At 38.3% G+C, this 19,937-nt stretch overlaps 1 protein-coding gene across 8 annotated transcripts in view; it reads right to left on the bottom strand.

Moving 5' to 3' along the window:
* The window catches only part of INPP5F (inositol polyphosphate-5-phosphatase F), a 92,674-nt gene that overhangs the window by 50,922 nt on the left and 21,815 nt on the right, over positions 1 to 19,937 (bottom strand). For all 8 annotated transcript variants that reach the window (XR_003796964.1, XR_003796965.1, XM_029244758.1 and 5 more), the window contains exon 3: positions 1,631 to 1,767. Coding sequence is in view for 6 of the 8 variants with exons in the window: in XM_029244758.1 (XP_029100591.1) it covers positions 1,631 to 1,767 (137 nt within the window). In the remaining 2 variants the exon portion in view is untranslated. The remainder of the gene's footprint in view (positions 1 to 1,630; positions 1,768 to 19,937) is intronic.

Genomic DNA, 19,937 nt, shown 5'->3' with positions numbered 1-19,937 from the left:
ATGGTCATAGGAACATACATATCGATAATTACCTTAAATGTGAATGGATTAAATGCTCCAACCAAAAGACATAGACTGGCTGAATGGATACAAAAACAAGACCCATCTATATGCTGTCTACAAGAGACCCACTTCAGACCCAGGGACACATACAGACTGAAAGTGAGGGGATGGAAAAAGATATTCCATGCAAATGGAAATCAAAAGAAAGCTGGAGTAGCAGTACTCATATCAGATAAAATAGACTTTAAAATAAAGAATGTTACAAGAGACAAGGAAGGACACTACATAATGATCAAGGGATCAATCTAAGAAGATATAACAATTATAAATATATACGCACCCAACATAGGAGCACCTCAATACATAAGGCAACTGCTAACAGCTATAAAAGAGGAAATCGACAGTAACACAATAATAATGGGGGACTTTAACACCTCACTTACACCAATGGACAGATCATCCAAACAGAAAATTAATATGGAAACACAAGCTTTAAATGACACAACAGACCAGATAGATTTAATTGATATTTATAGAACCTTCCATCCAAAAACAGCAGATTACACTTTCTTCTCAACTGCACACGGAACATCCTCCAGGATAGATCACATCTTGGGTCACAAATCAAGCCACGGTAAATTCAAGAAAACTAAAATCATATCAAGCATCTTTTTTGACCACAACGCTATGAGATTAGAAATGAATTACAGGGAAGAAAACATAAAAAACACCAACACATGGAGGCTAAACAATACGTTACTAAATAACCAAGAGATCACTGAAGAAATCAAAGAGGAAATCAAAAAATATCTAGAGACAAATGACAATGAAAACACAACGATCCAAAACCTATGGGATGCAGCAAAAGCAGTTCTAAGAGGGAAGTTTAGAGCTATACAAGCCTACCTCAAGAAACAAGAAGAATCTCAAATAAACAATCTAACCTTACACCTAAAGGAACTAGAGAAAGAAGAGCAAACAAAACCAAAAGTTAGCAGAAGGAAAGAAATCATAAAGAACAGAGCAGAAATAAGTGAAATAGAAATAAAACAATAGCAAAGATCAATAAAACTAAAAGCTGGTTCTTTGAGAAGATAAACAAAATGGATAAACCATTAGCCAGACTCATCAAGAAAAAGAGGGAGAGGACTCAAATCAATAAAATTAGAAATGAAAAAAAAAAAAAACCTACAAGAGAAATATAGCCTGAGAGAAATTTCAAGAAATATAGATAAAAGATATAATAAAAGTTAAATCTCACCTTCTTGACTTCCCCTACCCCAAACCAGTTTTTGAACTGTGCTATGCAGAGTCTTAGGGATCCCTAGAAACAGAAGGTGGCTTCCAGCAGAAGCCAAGTAGGCAGGGCCCCAAGGAACCCCTCTTCTCCTATCACTACCTCAACAAAAGCAGCTCTGGCTTCTATGTATTTTATATACTGGATTTCACAGATTTTAAAACAAAGGTTCCACTACCAAAGTGAGACTTAAAAACCACAGGATTAAATTACTCTAAAGATATTATCCAGCTCTAAAACTCTATGATTCTGGTCTATTAAACCAAATCCCCATAGTTGCCATTACATCTATATCAAGTTTCCATAAAATTTCCTGAGACTTTACCTTACCTCTAGCTCAAGATCCTGAGGTTCCATTTCAGAAAGTGATAGCACAGCAATTTTGGTAACTTTACAGACCTCATGGTCTCCTGGAAGTTTGCCCACCAAAGCTTTCTGCCGAATTAAAATAAGCCACCATGGTAGATCTGAAAGAGAAAAGTCATATTTAATGTCTGGCTTCTATAAAGTGGTACTGTCCCGGCAAGCTGAAGGTGAATAATCAAACACAGTGTGCAAAAGATACAACCCTTTAAAGCAGCGGTCCCCAACCTTTTAGGCACCATGGACCGGTTTCGTGGAAGACAATTTTTCCACGGCCGAGGCGGGTTGGGGTGTGGTTCAGGTGGTAATGTGAGCGGTGGGGGGGATGGTTCAGGTAGCAACGTGAGCAATGATTCAAGCAGTAATGCAAGTGATGGGGAGCAGCAGATGAAGCTTTACCTGCTCCCCCCTCCTCCCCGCCCCGCTCACCCTGTTGCGTGGCCCGGTTCCTAACAGGCCGTGGACTGGTACCTTTTAGAGCACAACAAAGATATAAAAATGACCCTTAAATGTATGAAAAGATTTTCAATGGAGATGTAAATTAAAATGTTGCAATACCATTCTCACCCATCAGCTTGGGGATAATAAAAAAGTATGACAGCACATTCGCTGGCCAGGCTGCGGGAACCAGGCACTCTCCTAGTGCTGGTGGGAATACAAACGCACACAACTTTTCTGGAGGGAAATTTTGTGATAACTAATAATAAAACATACACACTTACCTTTTAACCTAGCAATCCCACTCTTGTGAATTTACCTTGAAGACACACCTCAACAACACAAAAGTACACATACTCAAATCTATTCACTGCAGCAGTTTACAACTGTAAAATACTGCAAACAACTAGAATGCCCAGACATAGGAGAATGGCTGAATAAACTATGGCACATCTATGCAGTAGAGTACTATGCAGCTGTAAAAAAGCATTCTGTAAACTGATAAGAAGTGATTCCTAGATATATTAAGGGGATAAACTGGATATTATTAATATACAATAAGGGTATTACATAATAAGATATAGTATTAAATCAAAGCACAAAAGAGTATCTAGAGTGTGCCACCCTTTCTGTAAGAAAGATGAGAAAATATGCACATATCTGCTCATTTGTACAAAAAAAAAAGAGGAAAGAGAAATTAGAAATTAATGAGATTGGTTACTGAACAAGGAGTAGGTGGAAATGACATGGAAGGAAGAGAAAACAGGAATGGGATAAAAGGAATCAGGGGGATGACATCTCTCCAAGTATACCCTTTCACATAGTTCTGACTCTTAGAATCATGGTAATGTTTCACACCCCCTCAAAAACAAGTAGTTCAAATTAACCAGAATGTGAAGGGAACCCAAAACAAAATGCAAAGAGTAACCCAACTCTGTTACAAATGGAAAACGTAACCATAATGTAGGAGATAAGGAAGAAATAAACTAATCTAAATAACTTTGGAAAACAGTATTTTGCAAGGATAAAGACAAAAAGAACTGTATACAATATTGTACTCTGGTTAGTGAATTATTTTTCAGAAGAGTATGAGTTAGCAATTCCAAAACTACTTTATGTGTACACTAGGACTGAGCAAATAAGTAAATATATTGAAGAAAGTGGGGGAGGGGTGTAAAACAAATGAAAGAAGTATTTAATAATTACAAGAAAGAAAGGAAAGAAAACACCTAGAGGCCCAATAGTTATCTTTCCAATCCAAATTTCTACTTCTCACAAAAGATTTCTATTTAACTGAGAAATGGTCTATGAAAGACAGCATCCAAAAGCAATTTTTCATTTTATGAGACTCTACACCCTTTAAAAATACTACCTAATTAGTACCAAAAATAAAAATATTGAAACAGTGTTTCAGGAATTTCTTACTATAGAAAAATAGCATGATGGATATATATTCCCCTTATGAAAAAATATTTTTTAAAAGATATATAGCATTTTAATTTCCCCCATTTTTCCCCCAAATATTAGTCAACTCTCATTTGAGGGAAAGTGCTCTGGAGATGTGCTTAAAGCATTTCATAAATGCAAGAATTTGGAAACGTTTCATAGTTCTTTATAAAATAGGGTAGAAATCTACTCCAAAGTTCCAAGGCTTTTGCAGGTCATTTCATTGATATCATTAAACTTTAACCAAGGACCTACCATGTGCTGGGAAGTACGTCAGGCATAGATTAAGGTTACCAAGCACCTAACACACAATAAACCTAACACAAAATAAATAAAGCACATAATACATAATAAACTGTTGAATGCTAATACAGTCTGCTGAATAAAAAGAAATTCTTACCGCAGGTCTCTTAACCTCACAGGAATAATTTCTATTTTACACTGAACAATTTAGTGTTGGCAGATGACCAGACAAGCCAACATTAGGAAGCCCTCTTCCCAGTTTATGCCTTCTTGCTTTCATATTAACATTAAGAATTGCGATTTTAAGAAATTACAGCAATGACAAAAACACAACGTGCACAATCAAATGTAATAAATGTCTTTCCAATAAGCCATCTAATGGTATAGTACCAAAAATATAAAAATACTAAATTTCAAACACAGAGGTTTTTACCCCACACATAGACTCACTTAGGAAACGAAAGGCATGCTTTTTTCCACAAAAACATTGGTATTGTCAATACTGAAATTCAACTTACAAACTCAAATACATTAAAAAAAAATACGCATATTTTTAGAGTTTAGCTAGCTAAACTCATACACAGAAACTGAAAAACTGAGGTGCTTCTACAAAAAAAATTACAGACTTAAGTTCAATATGCCTGAGGAATTATAATGAAGACTAAATCCGAGAAAATATCATGTAAATGATCTCAAACAAAAGAGAAAAAATTTTGTAAACAGTAGCTTTCCCTTTTCAGAAAAGCCTCAGTGTTCTGGACTTTGAGGTCAGAACTCAGACTCAAATTTTAGCTGCCTTATTTATTTATCATGTACTTCAGCTTAATACTAAACTGCTCCAATTCTTGGTTTTCTCATCTGTAGAATGGGATAAAACCACCTATTTCGAAGAGTATCTATGCGGACTAAATAATTTTTATAATTCCTGTTATTATTACTAAGAGCTAATGTTTACCAGGTAGCAAAACATATGATAAACCTATGGTAAATAAAACAACGTGGTGCCAGTACAAGAATGGACAAATGAATATTAGAAAAGAACAGAGAAGACAGACGCAGACCCACGTAAATATGGGCATCTAGTAAATGATAATAAAGAGGGGGAAAGCATGGTGTGTCAATAATTAGTGTTGAAATACATACTGAAGTATCTGCAGAAAAATATCTGGAATCTGCTTTGAAATAATTTAGACGCTGGGAGTGTGGGGACCATGAATAAAAATGTCTTTTTGTAGTTGACTTCCAACCAGCTCTACAAATTGCACTGGGTTAAAATCTCATAAGTCTTTTAATACACAGTTTCCTGTCTTACTGTTTTCAGTCTTACACACTGATCAAAACAAAAAAACTAAGAGTAAGATAGATAAGGAAATCAATATTTACTAGTTATAATCTAAGTAAGGTGGGATGATGAAAATGTCCTGGAATTAGATAGTGGTGATGGTTGTACAACCTTATGATGATACTAAACACCACTGAATTGTAATGTAAGAGTGAATTTTATGGTGTGTGAACTACGTCTCAATCATTTTTTAAAAAAAACTCCTTCTAAAGAACAAAAGAACTTGTTAGGAGTCTTATCTACCAGAGCAGAGAGTAAAAAACTAAAAAGTGGGCTTCCCTGGTGGCGCAGTGATTAAGAATCCGCCTGCCAATGCAGGGGACACGGGTTCGAGCCCTGGTCCGAGAAGATTCTCACATGCCATGGAGCAACTGAGCCCATGCGCCACAACTACTGAGCCTGCACTCTAGAGCCCGTGAGCCACAACTACTGAGCCCGCGTGCCACAACTACTGAAGCCCACGCACCTAGAACCCGTGCTTCGCAACGAGAAGCCACCGCAATGAGAAGCCCGTGCACCACAAGGAAGAGTAGCCCCCGCTCACCGCAACTAGAGAAAGCCTGCACTCAGCAATGAGGACCCAACGCAGCCATAAATAAATAAATAAATAAATAAATAAATTAATTAATTAATTAATTAATTAAAAAAATGAAAAAAACTAAAAAGTGTATTTCCTGTCAAACACAGAGACACAGGTATTTGAAATAGTGTTCAAAGGAACATTAAAATCATAATGGAAAGAAAATGAAAAATTTGAATTGGACACTAAGGTATTTCTAGGCTGCCCCTAGAAAACAAAACAAAACAAACAAAAAACCTCATGAGAAATAGCAATATGTATTCCTGTAATTATTTTGCCTTAGGTGAAACAAAACACAATAATAAACACATAGAAGCCTGGAAGTTCAGCAAGAATGAGCATGTTAGTTACAGGGTTAAATGATCCAAATATATTTTCTCTAGTTTGTGCTTTAAGCCAAGAAAAAGGTAAAAGTATTGATATATAGCATCACTACTGTTTAGCAATCCCAGTATCCAGTCAGGCATAGTTTTGTAATAAAGTTTTTAAAAGCACAAATGCAGGTTACTGCATTAATTTATATCACCCACCAGCAGAAGAAACTTGGCTCAATTAAAGCTGCCACACTGAAATCTGGATATGCAGTACAACCATGTGTCAAAGGTAATTTAGTCTAGCAAGGTCTTTCAGCATAAAGATATTTTTTCAACTTTTTAAACATTTTACAATGGGAAAAAAGGTCAATTTTGTAACCCTGACTCCTTCAGGAAAAGACAGACAGGAAAATCTGACTTCCCCAGCAAGGTAAGAAAACTGATTAGGAAGTGATTGTCTTGAAAAGCATGACCAGTTAGGGCAAACTAAAACAATAGTCCTGGAAAAGATTCAATTGCTTGCCCTATACAATAACTGACTCAGTTAAAAGAGGATAAGTAATGGCAGGATAAAGATTTTCATTTAAAAAAAAATTTTTTTTCCTAAAATTGGATGAAAATCTTTTCTCCCTACTCATGACCTCACCTCTAGGAAGTACTGCATCTTACATATTTCTCAACATGACTATCCATCCTACTGACATATAGAAAAGATAAGCATTTGATCCAACAATGAACGTCTAGCAATCCTTTTCATTTTTATTAATGTTAATTCGATAGGAAATAAAGGAATACATTCCATTTGTTTAAAAATGTAAACATTACATATACAATTAATGTTCCCTTTGACCATTGTTCCCCATTCCATGGCAATTCTTTAAATCTAATCCAAACCCCACCTTGTGAGTTCTCTCATATAAGACTAGCAGAGACTAGGAGAGCAATTGGTTACCATTGTTGGCATTAGTCCTTTTAATCTTACTTGAGAGTTTAACAATGACCTTTTAAGCATACATAATTTAGGGAATTTCCTGGTGGTCCAGTAGTTAGGACTCTGCGCTTCCATTACATGGGGCACTGGTTCGATGATCCCTGGTTGGGGAACTAAATTCCCACATTCTTTGAGAATGAGCCCCCTAATAAGTATTTGGTGGTGTAATTTACCTTTTTTTTTTCTTTTGATGCAACACAGCTTTATCTAGTCTTTCCAAAGCATTCAATTTAGCCTTCATAGAAACAGGAAGTCTTTCTTTTTGTATCAATACTCATAGTTGATGGGCTTATTTAATTATGTAATTACAATATCAAGTAAAACAAGTATGAACAGGATTGGAAATAAACACGATCCACCAGAAGAGAGAGGGCTTCCTACCCAGTCTCCCCCGGCCTTCAGAGCATCCAATGCATCTACCAACAGACTCTGCAGAGGCAGTAAGGCATGTTGGTTAATCTGGCAAACAGGTTAAGTGAGATTCAACTAAAAGAGCCCCTAGTGATAGAAATACATAGGCAGTACATATTCTGTGGGCCAGACACTTGAAGTGAATGAAATATTTGTGTGAAAATGATTTTGCTTTTCTGATATTTTTCTTCTGGCTCACCTTTTCCAAAGACTGGTTCTGATTTGAACTGGTTCAATGGGATTTTTTTTTTAAGACTTAATTCTTTTAGAGAAAAAAAAACTTATTTACTTTTGTAGCATACAAAGGTTCTGTTTTCACTGCTCTTTTGGACACTTTCCAGTTTCTCTGTGTCTCTCTATAAACATTCACGTTACAACCAAAGGCAAAAATAAAAAAGAAGGTGGATCTGATAATGACTCTCATATGTTTTCCTCCTTTAGCTTGCCCCAATCCTGCAGACTATATTCCTGAGGACAAAGCACTTCCTTCACCTCTCCTAGGTCCACGTCACCTGGAGTGTCCAACAGGAGAAGCTGGGAAATGACAAAGCAGAGGGAACCCTGCTGCCTTAACACTCGAAATCAGCACAATAGAATTTATAATTATATCCGCATGCCAATAAATACTAACCCAGGTGGTTACTACATACTCTGAAGTTGTAACATAATATTCAAATAACAAATATTTAAATTCTTGAAGAGCGTCTGTAGATTACGCCTCTAATAAATGCTCGGAGTCTGCATTTGCACCAGATTAATCAGAGAATGGAGATGTGTCGTTAAGAAGGAAAAAAGAGAATTAGGAAAGGGGATTATAGTTGGCTCACCTTTCCTTTCTTCTGTGTCAAGCTGATAATAAGAATACTCGTATGTTTCTCTGCCATTTCAAGTTGACAGTCTAACTAATAAATTTAAGGCAAATGACTCATTGCTCTTTTTATATTTTAAGCCTTAGGTGTGTACAAATTTAAAATTGCTATATCTTTCTGGTGACTTGAACTTTTGCTATTTTTGAAATGTATATCTTCTTTATGCTTCTTGCCTTAAAGTCTGTTTTGATATTGGGATAGACACATTATTTTTCAGTAGGTTAGCATTTGCTTGGTTTCTCTTTTTTTCTATCCTTTTACTTTGGACCATTCTATATACATATACATATAACTAAGATATTTGTCTTAAAAGCAGCTTGTAGATGAATTTTATTGTTTTTCCATTATGAAAAGCTTTGTTTTTTAACTGAGTACTAAGTCCATTTGTATGTAATGTAATTGTTGATAAACTTAAGAATCATTCTACCGTCTTACCATTTGTCCCACCTGTTCTACATGCTTTCTTTTCTTGCCTTCTTTTGGACTATTAAGTGTTAAAATTATTATTATTCCACTTCCCCCTTTATTAGGTTTTTACAATCTTTTATTATGCTATTAGTGGTTATATTGTAGGGTCTGACAATACGAGCCCTAACTTACAAAAGCCTAATGTAAATTAGTATTTTTGACAGTTCCTGGACAGTGAAAGGACCTTAGAACACCAGCCCTTTCTAACTCACTATTGTTACTATTATTGTTGTGTGTTTTCATTCTGCGTTAATTTTAAACCTCATATAAAGCCAACTTTATTTAAATTTACCAACACATTTACTCCTTCCACTGAACTTCACTCCTTCCTACAACTCCACACTCCCATCTGGAATCATGGTCCTTTTACCTGAAGAATTCTTAGTATTTCTTTTAGTGCAGATACTGCTGATGACAAATTCTTTGTTTGCCTCAAAATGTCTTTTTTTCCTTAATTTTTGAAGGTATAAAATTCTAGACAGGCACTTTGAAGACAGCATTCCACTGTCTTCCAGCTTCCATTGTTCCTATCAAGGCTGATTGAATGCCCTTGAATTTAATGTGTGGTTTTTCTCTGGCTGCTTTAGGATGTTTTCTTTGCCTTTAGTTTTCATCAGTTTTACTACAAGGTGCCTAAGTGTGGTTTTCTTTGTATTTTTTCCCTTGCAGTACAAAGTATTTCTTGACATTGTGACTTGTATTTATAGTTAGTTTTCGAAAATTCTTGGCTATTATCTCTTCAAGTACTGCTAGTCTCTTGCTGTCAGAAACAATCTGTCTAGTTTCTCTTGATCTCATTTTTTAAAATGTATGAAGTATCGTTAAATGATCCGTTATATAATATATTAACACACTATGCATTTTAAGAGACTCTAATAATTGGGTAATGTCTTAACGGCTTATCTCAAGATAAATTATGTTCCAATTTGAAGGATCCTGCTTTTCTTTTTTTAAAAAAACAAATCTTTGGTAGGAATTTAAATTCAGTCCAATGTGTGCATAAAACCTACTTCATTGATACCTATTGCATAAGCTATTAATTGGCCATTTAGTACTTTTAAATGAATATGAGCATAAGTCTATAGGTTTTATGCAAACTTATGCATGAATTTAAATTTCTACTAAAAGATATGGATCCATGGTATGTTTAATATAATTTTTTGCTTTATATTTAAGGTTATTTCTATTTTTTAAAACTACATTAAGAAAAATGCTTTCTTTTCCTAATGGAAATAGAGCACTATACATCTTTGAATATATTTCAGGGAGCAACGTACACCATTATACATCAGGTAAGTAGAAATACAAGTAACAGTACCAGCACACCAGAGCTATTTTTTTCAAAGTACATCATATTGGGCTTCTAATACTCTCAGTGACCAAAGAGCCAATTATTAATTTGTTCATTTTCCAAGCATAGTAACTACTCAGTGTTTCTTGATGGGTCGTTCTGTTGCCTACTAAAGTTTCCTAAGTCTGGGTATATAGAAAACTGACAATGACTCATAAGAACAGCATCTAGGGCAAGAGGTACACTTACTAGGCTCCATTTCAAAGGTACCAAATGGTGGAATCAGAAGCATCTTCAGCTTAACCTATGAATTTAAATTCATCCTAATAATAAAATCCTTAATAATGACCTGCCATAAAATGAAATAATCTATTATACGCCATAAAAATATAAAGTCTTTTCTATTTATAATAGTCCTAGAAAACTATAAAAGTCTAACTTACAGAGTATCCATGGGCAAAATGAGTTTCTATATAAAAGTACATTTTCCAGGGAGTTCCCTGGCAGTCCTGGTTAGGACACCATGCTTTCACTGCTGAGGGCACGAGTTCAATCCCTGGTTGGGGAACTGAGATCCCACAAGCTGCATGGTGGGGCCAAACAAAAAATAAAAAGTGGGGACTTCCCTGGTGGCACAGTGGTTAAGAATCTGCCTGCCAATGCAGGGGACACGGGTTCGAGCCCTGGTCAGGGAAGATCCCACATGCCGCGGAGCAACTAAGCCCGTGAACCACAACTACTGAGCCTGTGCTCTAGAGCCCGCCAGCCACAACTACTGAAGCCCGCGCGCCTAGAGCCCGTGCTCTGCAACAAGAGAAGCCACCGCAATGAGAAGCCCGCGCACCACAACGAAGAGTAGCCTCCGCTCGCTGCAACTAGAGAAAGCCCATGCACAGCAATGAAGACCGAACGCAGCCAAAAATAAATAAAATAAAATAAAAATTTAAAAAGTCAACATTATAAAAATAAAAAGTACATTTTCCAGATAACTATATCTTTATCTTCCTAAAGTGCTAAGATGTTTTCTTACACGTTTATTTAAAATGTTAATATATTACATACTTTCCTACCTATTAAACCCAGGCATACTAAATATAATTGGGATTTTTATTTATGATGAAGGTTTATCATCATGAAGATAAATTACTGCTTTGGGGGGTGACATAAGTATGCTTCAAGGTTGGAGGTGATTGGCCCCTGTGCATGAAGGGACCCAAGCCTACCGGCTGTAAAAAACCTGATAGCCAAGAACCAAGAATCTTCTTTCTTAAACACAATTAGACCTGATAATAATTTGATTGTAATCACTTCAAAATGTTCAATAAGAATATAAAGGAGGAAATAAATATAGGAAGCACGTTTATAGCTGGCCCATACAGTCAGTCAGTCAATCTTACCTTAACAAGCCTCTTCTCTTTATGGAGTAAAAAAAACTTTTAATATCACTGCCATAGGGATCACTGAGGGAAACAACTAGAGTTTAAGAACAAATTCATTTATAACTAGAAAATGGAACGATCGTGAAACAGAAGAGGCAAGTTGGCTTGCCTCTAAAGTTTCTCTCTGCCTGAGGATATAAAAATCTGCCAGTTAGAGGTACGCTCAGAACTAAGCAGCATGCTTATCTGATGACCCTTGGGAGAGCTCAGAACTATGGGGCACCTTCATGTGTCCGGTTCAAGTACTGCTCCTACCGGGGAGGTGGAACCATCTGCACCAAGGAGATTGGAGCTCAGATCAGGGACAAGGGAGGTGATGGAAAATTCTGAAGCATAAAGTAATGGAGCAGGCTGAGGGGAGCAAAGAGAGGAGGGAAGGGTCATTCAGCACCGAGGTACCTGGGAAGAGAGTAAAAGGAAGAGGGAAGCAAAAACCAGAGACAAGAAGATGCCAAAGAAAGGAACCAATTGTACCACTTAGCTGCCTGCTTCCAAGACCCGAAGCTATTAACAGAATAGGTCAGCTAAACTACAATTAAAGAATCTTTTAAGGATTAACCAGGAACCTAGTCACCAATGTAAATCTTACCTCCAAAATAAGTAGTTCTGAGACCCTCATGAATGAAAAAGTGAATATAAAATGACTGTTTTTAAATTACATTTTAGACTATTTGGTAGAAATGTTATGTTACGAATAATACTGTTTTTTTTTTTTTTTTTTTTTTGGCTGAGTTGGGTCTTCGTTGCTGCCCGCGGGCTTTCTCTAGTTGCGGCGAGTGGGGGCTACTCTTCAATGCGGTGCGTGGACTTCTCATTGTGGTGGCTTCTCTTGTTGCAGAGCACAGGCTCTAGGCGTGTGGGCTTCAGTAGTTGTGGCACGTGGGCTTCAGTAGTTGTGGCTCACGGGCTCTAGAGTGCAGGCTCAGTAGTTGAGGCACATGGGCTTAGTTGCTCTGCGGCATGTGGGATCTTCCCTGACCAGGGATTGAACCTGTGTCCCCTGCATTGGCAGGTGGATTCTTAACCACTGCGCCACCAGGGAAGTCCCGAATAACACTGTTTCTTTAAAATACTTCCTTCAAATCAACTTTACTACATGAACAAAAGTCACCTTTGTTACCAAAAGGTAGATTACTTAATTTTTAAATTAAGTTAAAATCAGAAGTAATGACAACAGGATACAACAAAAGCTATTCTCTGACTTAAATATTTTCAATGGCTTTATTGAGATATAATTCATATACCATAAAATTCACTCATTTTAAGTAAAACAAGTCAATGATTCTGAAGAATTTAGAGTTGTACAACCATCATCACAATCCTTACATGTTTTTATTATATGAGTTGTCAGTAGACAACAAAACAATCCACTTCTCTCAAGGGCAACTGTACGCAGACAATTGAACTCGTATTTAAACAGAAGCACTATCTAAAGACCGTGCCTGAGAAGCAGGCCTCCGGCAGAGGCTGAGAGCTCTGCAGGGACCCTGTCAGGCTTCTCTTCCTTTTTCTCCAGTGCCCTTGAGCAGTGGGGTTTTCTAATGGCTTTTTAGGAAACTACTAAGGCAATGCTGGTGACACTCCATTCATTCATCACTAAAGTATAAAAATATTTCATGTCGTTGAGTGTCATAGCAAGGTCTCCATTGACAGCCACGGACTAAAATCAAACTTTTTAAATCATACGCATAATACACTTTAGCATTTTAATGATCGAGATATCCTCACCACTTTAAAAGTGAAGAAACAGCAGATGGTGTGTACTATTTGAATGAATGGGAGCGACTTGAGTGAACTGTGTCTGTAGCTGCTCAATACTAGGAGTAGTAATTCACTTAATTACTACTAACCTAAGAGCCTCTGTTGCTAAATTAATCAGGATTCCGGACAATTCTCTCTTCAAACTATTTCTGAATATATCGTAGGAAAAATGCTTTTGCATTTTATATTCAGATATTTCTTACCCTAACGAGCTTATCCTCTTCTCAGTCTTCAAAACACGTATCCCCCGGGGATACGTTCCAGGACCCCAAGTGGATGCCTGAAACCACAGATAGAACCGAGCCCTATAATATACATTCTTTCTTGAACACTGGGATCATTACTAAGTAAAATAAGCATCACTTGAACACAGTACTGTGATACCTCGACAGTCGATCTGATAACTGAAACTTACTAAGTGACTAATGGGCTGATAGCATACAGTGTGGATAAGCTGGACAAAGGGATGATTCACATCGCAGGCAGGAGGAAGCAGAACAGTGAGATTTCATCACACCGCTCGGGATGGCGTGCAATTTCAAACTTATGAATTGTTTGGAATTTTCCATTTAATATTTTCGGACCATGGCTGACCGCAGGTAACTGAAACTTTGGAAAGGGAAACCACGGATAAGGGGGGGACTACTGGAGATTTTAATTTAAAGAGTTTTTGTAATCCATTTAAAGCCTCCAGCCTCGAGCAATCTCTTCCTGGCTCTGTGATGGTACAGCTATCTCCTGGATGGAAGGCATCCCTAAGGAAGTGGTGTTTGGGTTGAGGCCTGAAATATTAGTATGATAATCTGGACAGGGCCAAGGTGAGGGGTGGGGAATGAGAGGAGAGTAGTCGTTGGCAGAGTTAGCAGCTGTGCAAAAAGACTCCCGTGATTGAGAAAACACATTTCAGTCCTCAACTCAGACATCACTTCCTCAGGGATGCCTTCCATCCAGGAGCCCCCGCTACCACCAGTCAGGCTCCTCTGCTATGTGCTTCACAACATCCTACATTTTTCTTCTTCAGAAGCTTATGTTTAATGATAAAATTCTGATGGGATAATTAATGTCTATCTCTTGGCTTCGATTCTATGCTCCTGGAAGCTTTGAATTTTGTTCATCCTGCAGCCCCCAGCACATAATAGGCACTCCGTAAATATTTATTAAATAACTATTTGTTGAATATTTTTGAATAGCCACTGCACAGGGGGACACAGCAGTGAGCAAAACACACATAGCCCCTGTCTTGGAGCTTATACCCTGGGGAAGGAGGATGGGTGGAAGAGGACAAACGAAAAAGAAGAAAACAAAAAATTAATGTGTAATGACAACTGTGGTAAGAATTTGACTATCATCCTTACTCCCCCCTGGACACTACCAGGAATAGAAGACAATGATTTTTCATGAAGCTTTGCTTTTCCTTCATCTATTTAGCACATTACATGTCCCTTCTACTTTCTGTTCCTCATCTTAATAAATCCCAAGTGATCAAACCAAAGTCAGACACCTTCAGGTTGTCAAAAATAGGCTGCATTAGACACTGGCTGAAAGTCCACCTGCCTGCAAATGTCTGGGGAAGACACCTTCCAAACTGAAGAAAGGCTAATGGTTCTAAACTGTTGTTTTCTAGGCACCAGGGTTAATAGAACAATTTTGGGGACAGAGCTTGCTAAAAGGAAGGGCAATTATCAGCAAAGGATACCACAACCAAATAATACTTTTAAATTCTTCCAACACACATTTTTCTAAAGGGGCAGGTGGATTATAAAATATAACCTTCACTAATGCTACTAATATTTCACTTCTAAAAACATTACTTTTTATAATCCCCACCATGTCACCTTTTAGTGACACGTTAGTATCATTAGTTTCGGTAAACATTAATATTATTGGAAAAAAAAGTCTAAGTTTAAAATCTGTTCAAAATTGTATAGCTAGAACTTAAGTGGTTCTCTAGTGATATACGTGACACCTCTAAGTTACCTTTAAAACTAAGGAAAAAATAGTAATAGCCAGCATCTATTGAATGCCTACTATTAACAGGAGCTATGCTAAGCGCTTCATGTGAGTTTTATTAAATCTTACAATAAACATATCTAGGGGGTGTCATCATCCTTGTCTTATAGTTGGCAACTGAGGCTTGGATGAAGTAACCTGATCCAAGGCAACTGTGTGATCTTACGGTTAGTCCACTGCTGGGACCAGTGCCTACTCAGTGACATTTGGGGAATGGCCTATTCCACTGTAAAACAAAGGGTCAGAAGCAATGGGGGGAATTCTCTTTGACATGCTTTTGCAGTGAGTTTTCCAGTGGATGTTAGGTTCCTGTTAAGGGCTGAATTATGTTCCCTTAAAATTCATATGTTTGAATCCTAACCCCCAGTGCCTCAGAATGTGACCCTATTCTAAAAAGTGGGATCTTTAAAGGTGTAAGTAAGTTAAATGAGGTCATTAGGGAGGGCTCTAATCCAATATGACTGGTGTCCTTATAAGAGGAAATTTGAAGACAGACACTACACAGAGAGAAGACAATGTGAAGATGATGTGAAGACACAAGGAGAAGACAGCCATCTACAAGCCAACGAAAGAGATCTCAGAAGAAATCAACCCTGATGAAACCTTGATCTTAGACTTCAAGCCTCCAGAACTGCAAGAAAATAAATTTCTATTTAAGCCCCCCAGTCTGTGGAACTTTGCTGCAGCAGCCCTAGCCAGCTACTAACGGTTCGTAAGTCACGACTGCTCACACCCCATGAGCTTGATGACAGTCATGGCTCACCCACGCCGTTTTTAGACTGTCAATGACAACTATTCAAGTAAACTTATGTTCCCATCTCACTAGGCAAGAAAATTCGTGCATTAATATGTAGAGACTAAGTAGGAGGGAAACAGCAGTGAGAAAAAGTTTAAGTACAGACATTTTATTCCTCTCATCTTCTACCCCCAGAAGGTAAGATGCCCCCGTAGGAAAATGCACATGGAGTGATTATCTCGGTTATAATACATACCAGGAACACACTGCCCATCGGCCAAGGTGGTAGTGTGATCAGAGCAAGAGCTTTAATGGGACACAGGGAGGGGAGGAGACGAGGCATGCCCAGGACAGAGGATGAAGAAAGAGAAGGTGACAAGAGTAAGATGGATGCTCAGGGGGTGGGAGCTGGGGGTGGAGTGATACACAGGGTGCGGCTGCAGTTCTCTTGTGGGTGAGGGGAAGAAGAACAGCAGGGGGCCCAGAAAAAACTTTCCTTTGCTTCCTCCCCACACCCTTTCTTAACAGCCAAACTTTAGAAGTGATGGGGCAGGAGGAAGAAAAAAAAAAAAAAAAAAGGGACAGGTTAGGAGAGTGAAAAACTGAGACACCTTCCCTGCCCTTCTTTACTTCTTTTTAGTATTTTTTTCTCTAGTTCACTCTATTCCCCACCTTTCCCTCTTCCAAAATATCCTATATAACAGATATCTACACTGCCTACCAACTTCTTGTTTTTGGTCCAAAGAAAGGCACGTGGTGCAAGGAGAGAAAGTGCATGTAAACAGGGGCTGACCATAGGAAATGCTCACACCTCCGCTACCTCCTAATGATCATACTTTGACTGCATCAAACTCATCAGCCAGTAACATATTTGTACATTGCTTGTAGGAAATGACCTTGGGTTGTCTGCCAAGGACAAACCCTCCTGCGCTGCTTGCCCATCCAGCTTAGAGCAGTGGGCATGTTTGAACTTTGTGACCAGGGAAGGTCCCTGGCTCAAGGTAAGCCAAAAAGTCTCTTCCCTAGGGGTCTGAACTAGATAGCTAGTCAGTCTCCAGGGGTTGTAGGGAACATCAGATGTTGGTTGGCTTGAGGGCTGAGGTTGGTTTGAGTACCACATAAATGCATAAATTCTGTCCCATGTAACACAGAAACAGAGACAGCCAAAAGAAGAGAAGACTGTAGGAGCTGTACGGGGGGAAGTGGTGGTCAGATACCACCCGCCGCAAAAGTAATCTCAGATCCTGAACAAATCCATTTCTTGGTTTTGTTCCCTTGAATTCCTAATAAAAATTTGTTTGCATAAACTGATAGGTTTGTATTTGCAACCAAAGAATTGATGAAATAGTGATAATTTACTAAGCACCTTTAGGTATATTATCTTATTTGAGATTCACAATACCCTAAGGAAAAAAAGCGGGCAGTTAGTTTTACTCTTGTTTTACAGTTTATAAAGTAGAGGCTCTGGGGCGTTGTGGCCCCCAATGAACCAGCCTCCTGGGATGGAAACCCTTGTGAAGCCCCTTCTCATGTTAGTTCTACGTTTGGATGTGTGACCTCCTTAGACCAATGGGATATTAGCAAGCTCAGTGACACAAGCAGAGGCTTGATAAGCCCTTATACGTTGGAACTTGTCGTCTTAGCACCCTGAAAGGATGCTAAGGTATCCAGGAGAGAGACAGGCCCCAAGGAGAGGCCTTGTGAGATGAGACACGTGGACAGAGATGCCACATGAAGGAAAACTGAGATGCCCCCAGGCAAACCCCCAGCTGAATGTTGCCACATGGATGACCCCAGCCAACAGAAGAAAAGGGCAGAAGAGCCGCGTGGCTGACCCATAGAATCGTGAGCTATTATACGTTGTTGTTTTAAGGCGTTAACTTTTGGGACAGCTTGTTACACAGCAACAGATGAAACAGATGTTATGTAACTTCTCCTATTATCTAAAAGCTAATAAATACAGCCTGAATTCAGGTCTCTTGACTCATGTCAGTGATTTATTCACTGTTTCAAGATGTAACTGAAATTGGAGAAAAATAACTCCAAAGTTTCATAAGCTTCACTTAAACAATAGAAAATGAATTTTAGCTCAGAACATTCAACTGTGAAATTATCCTGTCAGCATATAAATGAATTAAAGATATACGTATGTAAATGTGGACAGGTAGGAGAGTGTGACTAAAATACTTAGCATGTTACACAATGTCTAATGCTTTTCTCCTTTGTATTGAAAGAATTTTAAAACTACCAAAGACAGAACATACAATAATGCTCGCAGTGGTATTATTTCTAATGGCAAAAAAACAACAATGACAAAAATTACCCAATGACAGAAAAAAGGACAAATTATGATATATTCATGCAATAGTGAAAATAAGGAACTAAAGTTTCCTATATCAATGTGGATAAATCACAAAGCATCAAGTTGTGGGAGTGGAGAGGAGAAGTGGAAGAACACATACAGCTTAATATCATTTATATAAAATTCCCCAAACACAAGGCTCAGCAACATATTGTCGAGGGATATATGTGTAACAACAGCAATAATGAAAATCAAGGGACGAATAAGTACAATATTCAAAATCACAGACTCTCTTGAAGGGAAGGAGGCAGGAGAGGATACACTTGGAGAAAGGCAGTGAGGGCTCCAAAGACATTCGTCACGTTTCATTCCTTAATCTAGGTGGTAGATAAATGCGTGTTTGTTTTTCAGCAAGCTATACTGCATATCCGTGGTAAATAGCTTTTCGTGTCTATAAAATAGATGACACATTTCAGAAAATAACCACAAGAATCAGCAAAAGAAAATTAGACTGTCTCCAGCAATTTGTGCTTTATATCATCCAGAAATTAACCTAGCTTCCAAACGCTCAGTAATTTTATTTTTAAAGCATTTTTAAAAGCACACTACAGACGTAGCTACGCTCCCAATAACACAGCAATAACAGCAAAGCTTCCTATAGCTCTTAACTCACATTAAAGTGGCTACCAAAGGAAAAACAGATATTTAAATTTAGTGCTTAAAATATTTCATTCAGTCCTTTTCATGACTTTTTGGGACCTGCCTACGTAACACCTACCTTCTTACAAACAAAATTCCCTCTGAACTCAGCACAGGTGCCTGTCCTTCAAAGGGAGGGCTTAGTGAATGATCTAGACCTTCCATGAATTTGCCTGCCCTGGATACAGCTCCCGGAAAGGACTGCACTGTGTACTAACAGACCCATACTCCTCCCTGGCCAGAGTTGACTATATTAGGAATGGACAGCTAACCCAAAGCCAACCAGTCCCGGTCTGACACCTGCCTACCTCTCCAGCCTTGTTCTTACTGTCCTCTCCCTCAAAATCAGTGTGGTTGGTGTATCTTTCTGTCAGAGCACCTAACACAATTCACAAATAATTATACATTTATTTCAATGATTACTCACTAATGTCTAACTTCCCTCTTAAACCATAAGCTCCGCTCATGGTGGGAACAGGTCAGTTATTGCTCATTATTGTATTCCACCGACTAGCACAGTTCCTGACACAATTCCTAAAAACAGGCATTTAATAGCTTGTGGGTTTTTTTTTTAAGAGGAAGAAACGATTTTAATATTATGCCCCCCTTTCTCTAAAGCTTTTTGGGCATCCCTTGGAGATGCTGTGGATTCAGTTCCAGACCACTGCAATAAAACAAATAAAATGAGTCACAAAATTTTTTGGTCTCCCAGTGCACAGCTGTTTACACTAAACTGTAGTCTATTAAGTGGGCTGGCATTATGTCTAAAAAATGTACATACCTTAATTAAAAATACTTTCTGGGCTTCCCTGGTGGCGCAGTGGTTGAGAGTCCGCCTGCCGATGCAGGGGACACGGGTTCGTGCCCCGGTCCGGGAAGATCCCACATGACGCCGAGTGGCTGGGCCCGTGAGCCATGGCTGCTGAGCCTGCGC

The sequence above is a fragment of the Monodon monoceros genome, unplaced genomic scaffold (genome assembly GCF_005190385.1).
Source record: "Monodon monoceros isolate NGI ecotype Baffin Bay Population unplaced genomic scaffold, NGI_Narwhal_1 Super_Scaffold_4, whole genome shotgun sequence".
Classification (NCBI taxonomy): domain Eukaryota; kingdom Metazoa; phylum Chordata; class Mammalia; order Artiodactyla; family Monodontidae; genus Monodon; species Monodon monoceros.
The sequence above is the reverse complement of the archived record's forward strand: the minus strand, read 5'-3'. Positions and strand labels throughout refer to the sequence as shown.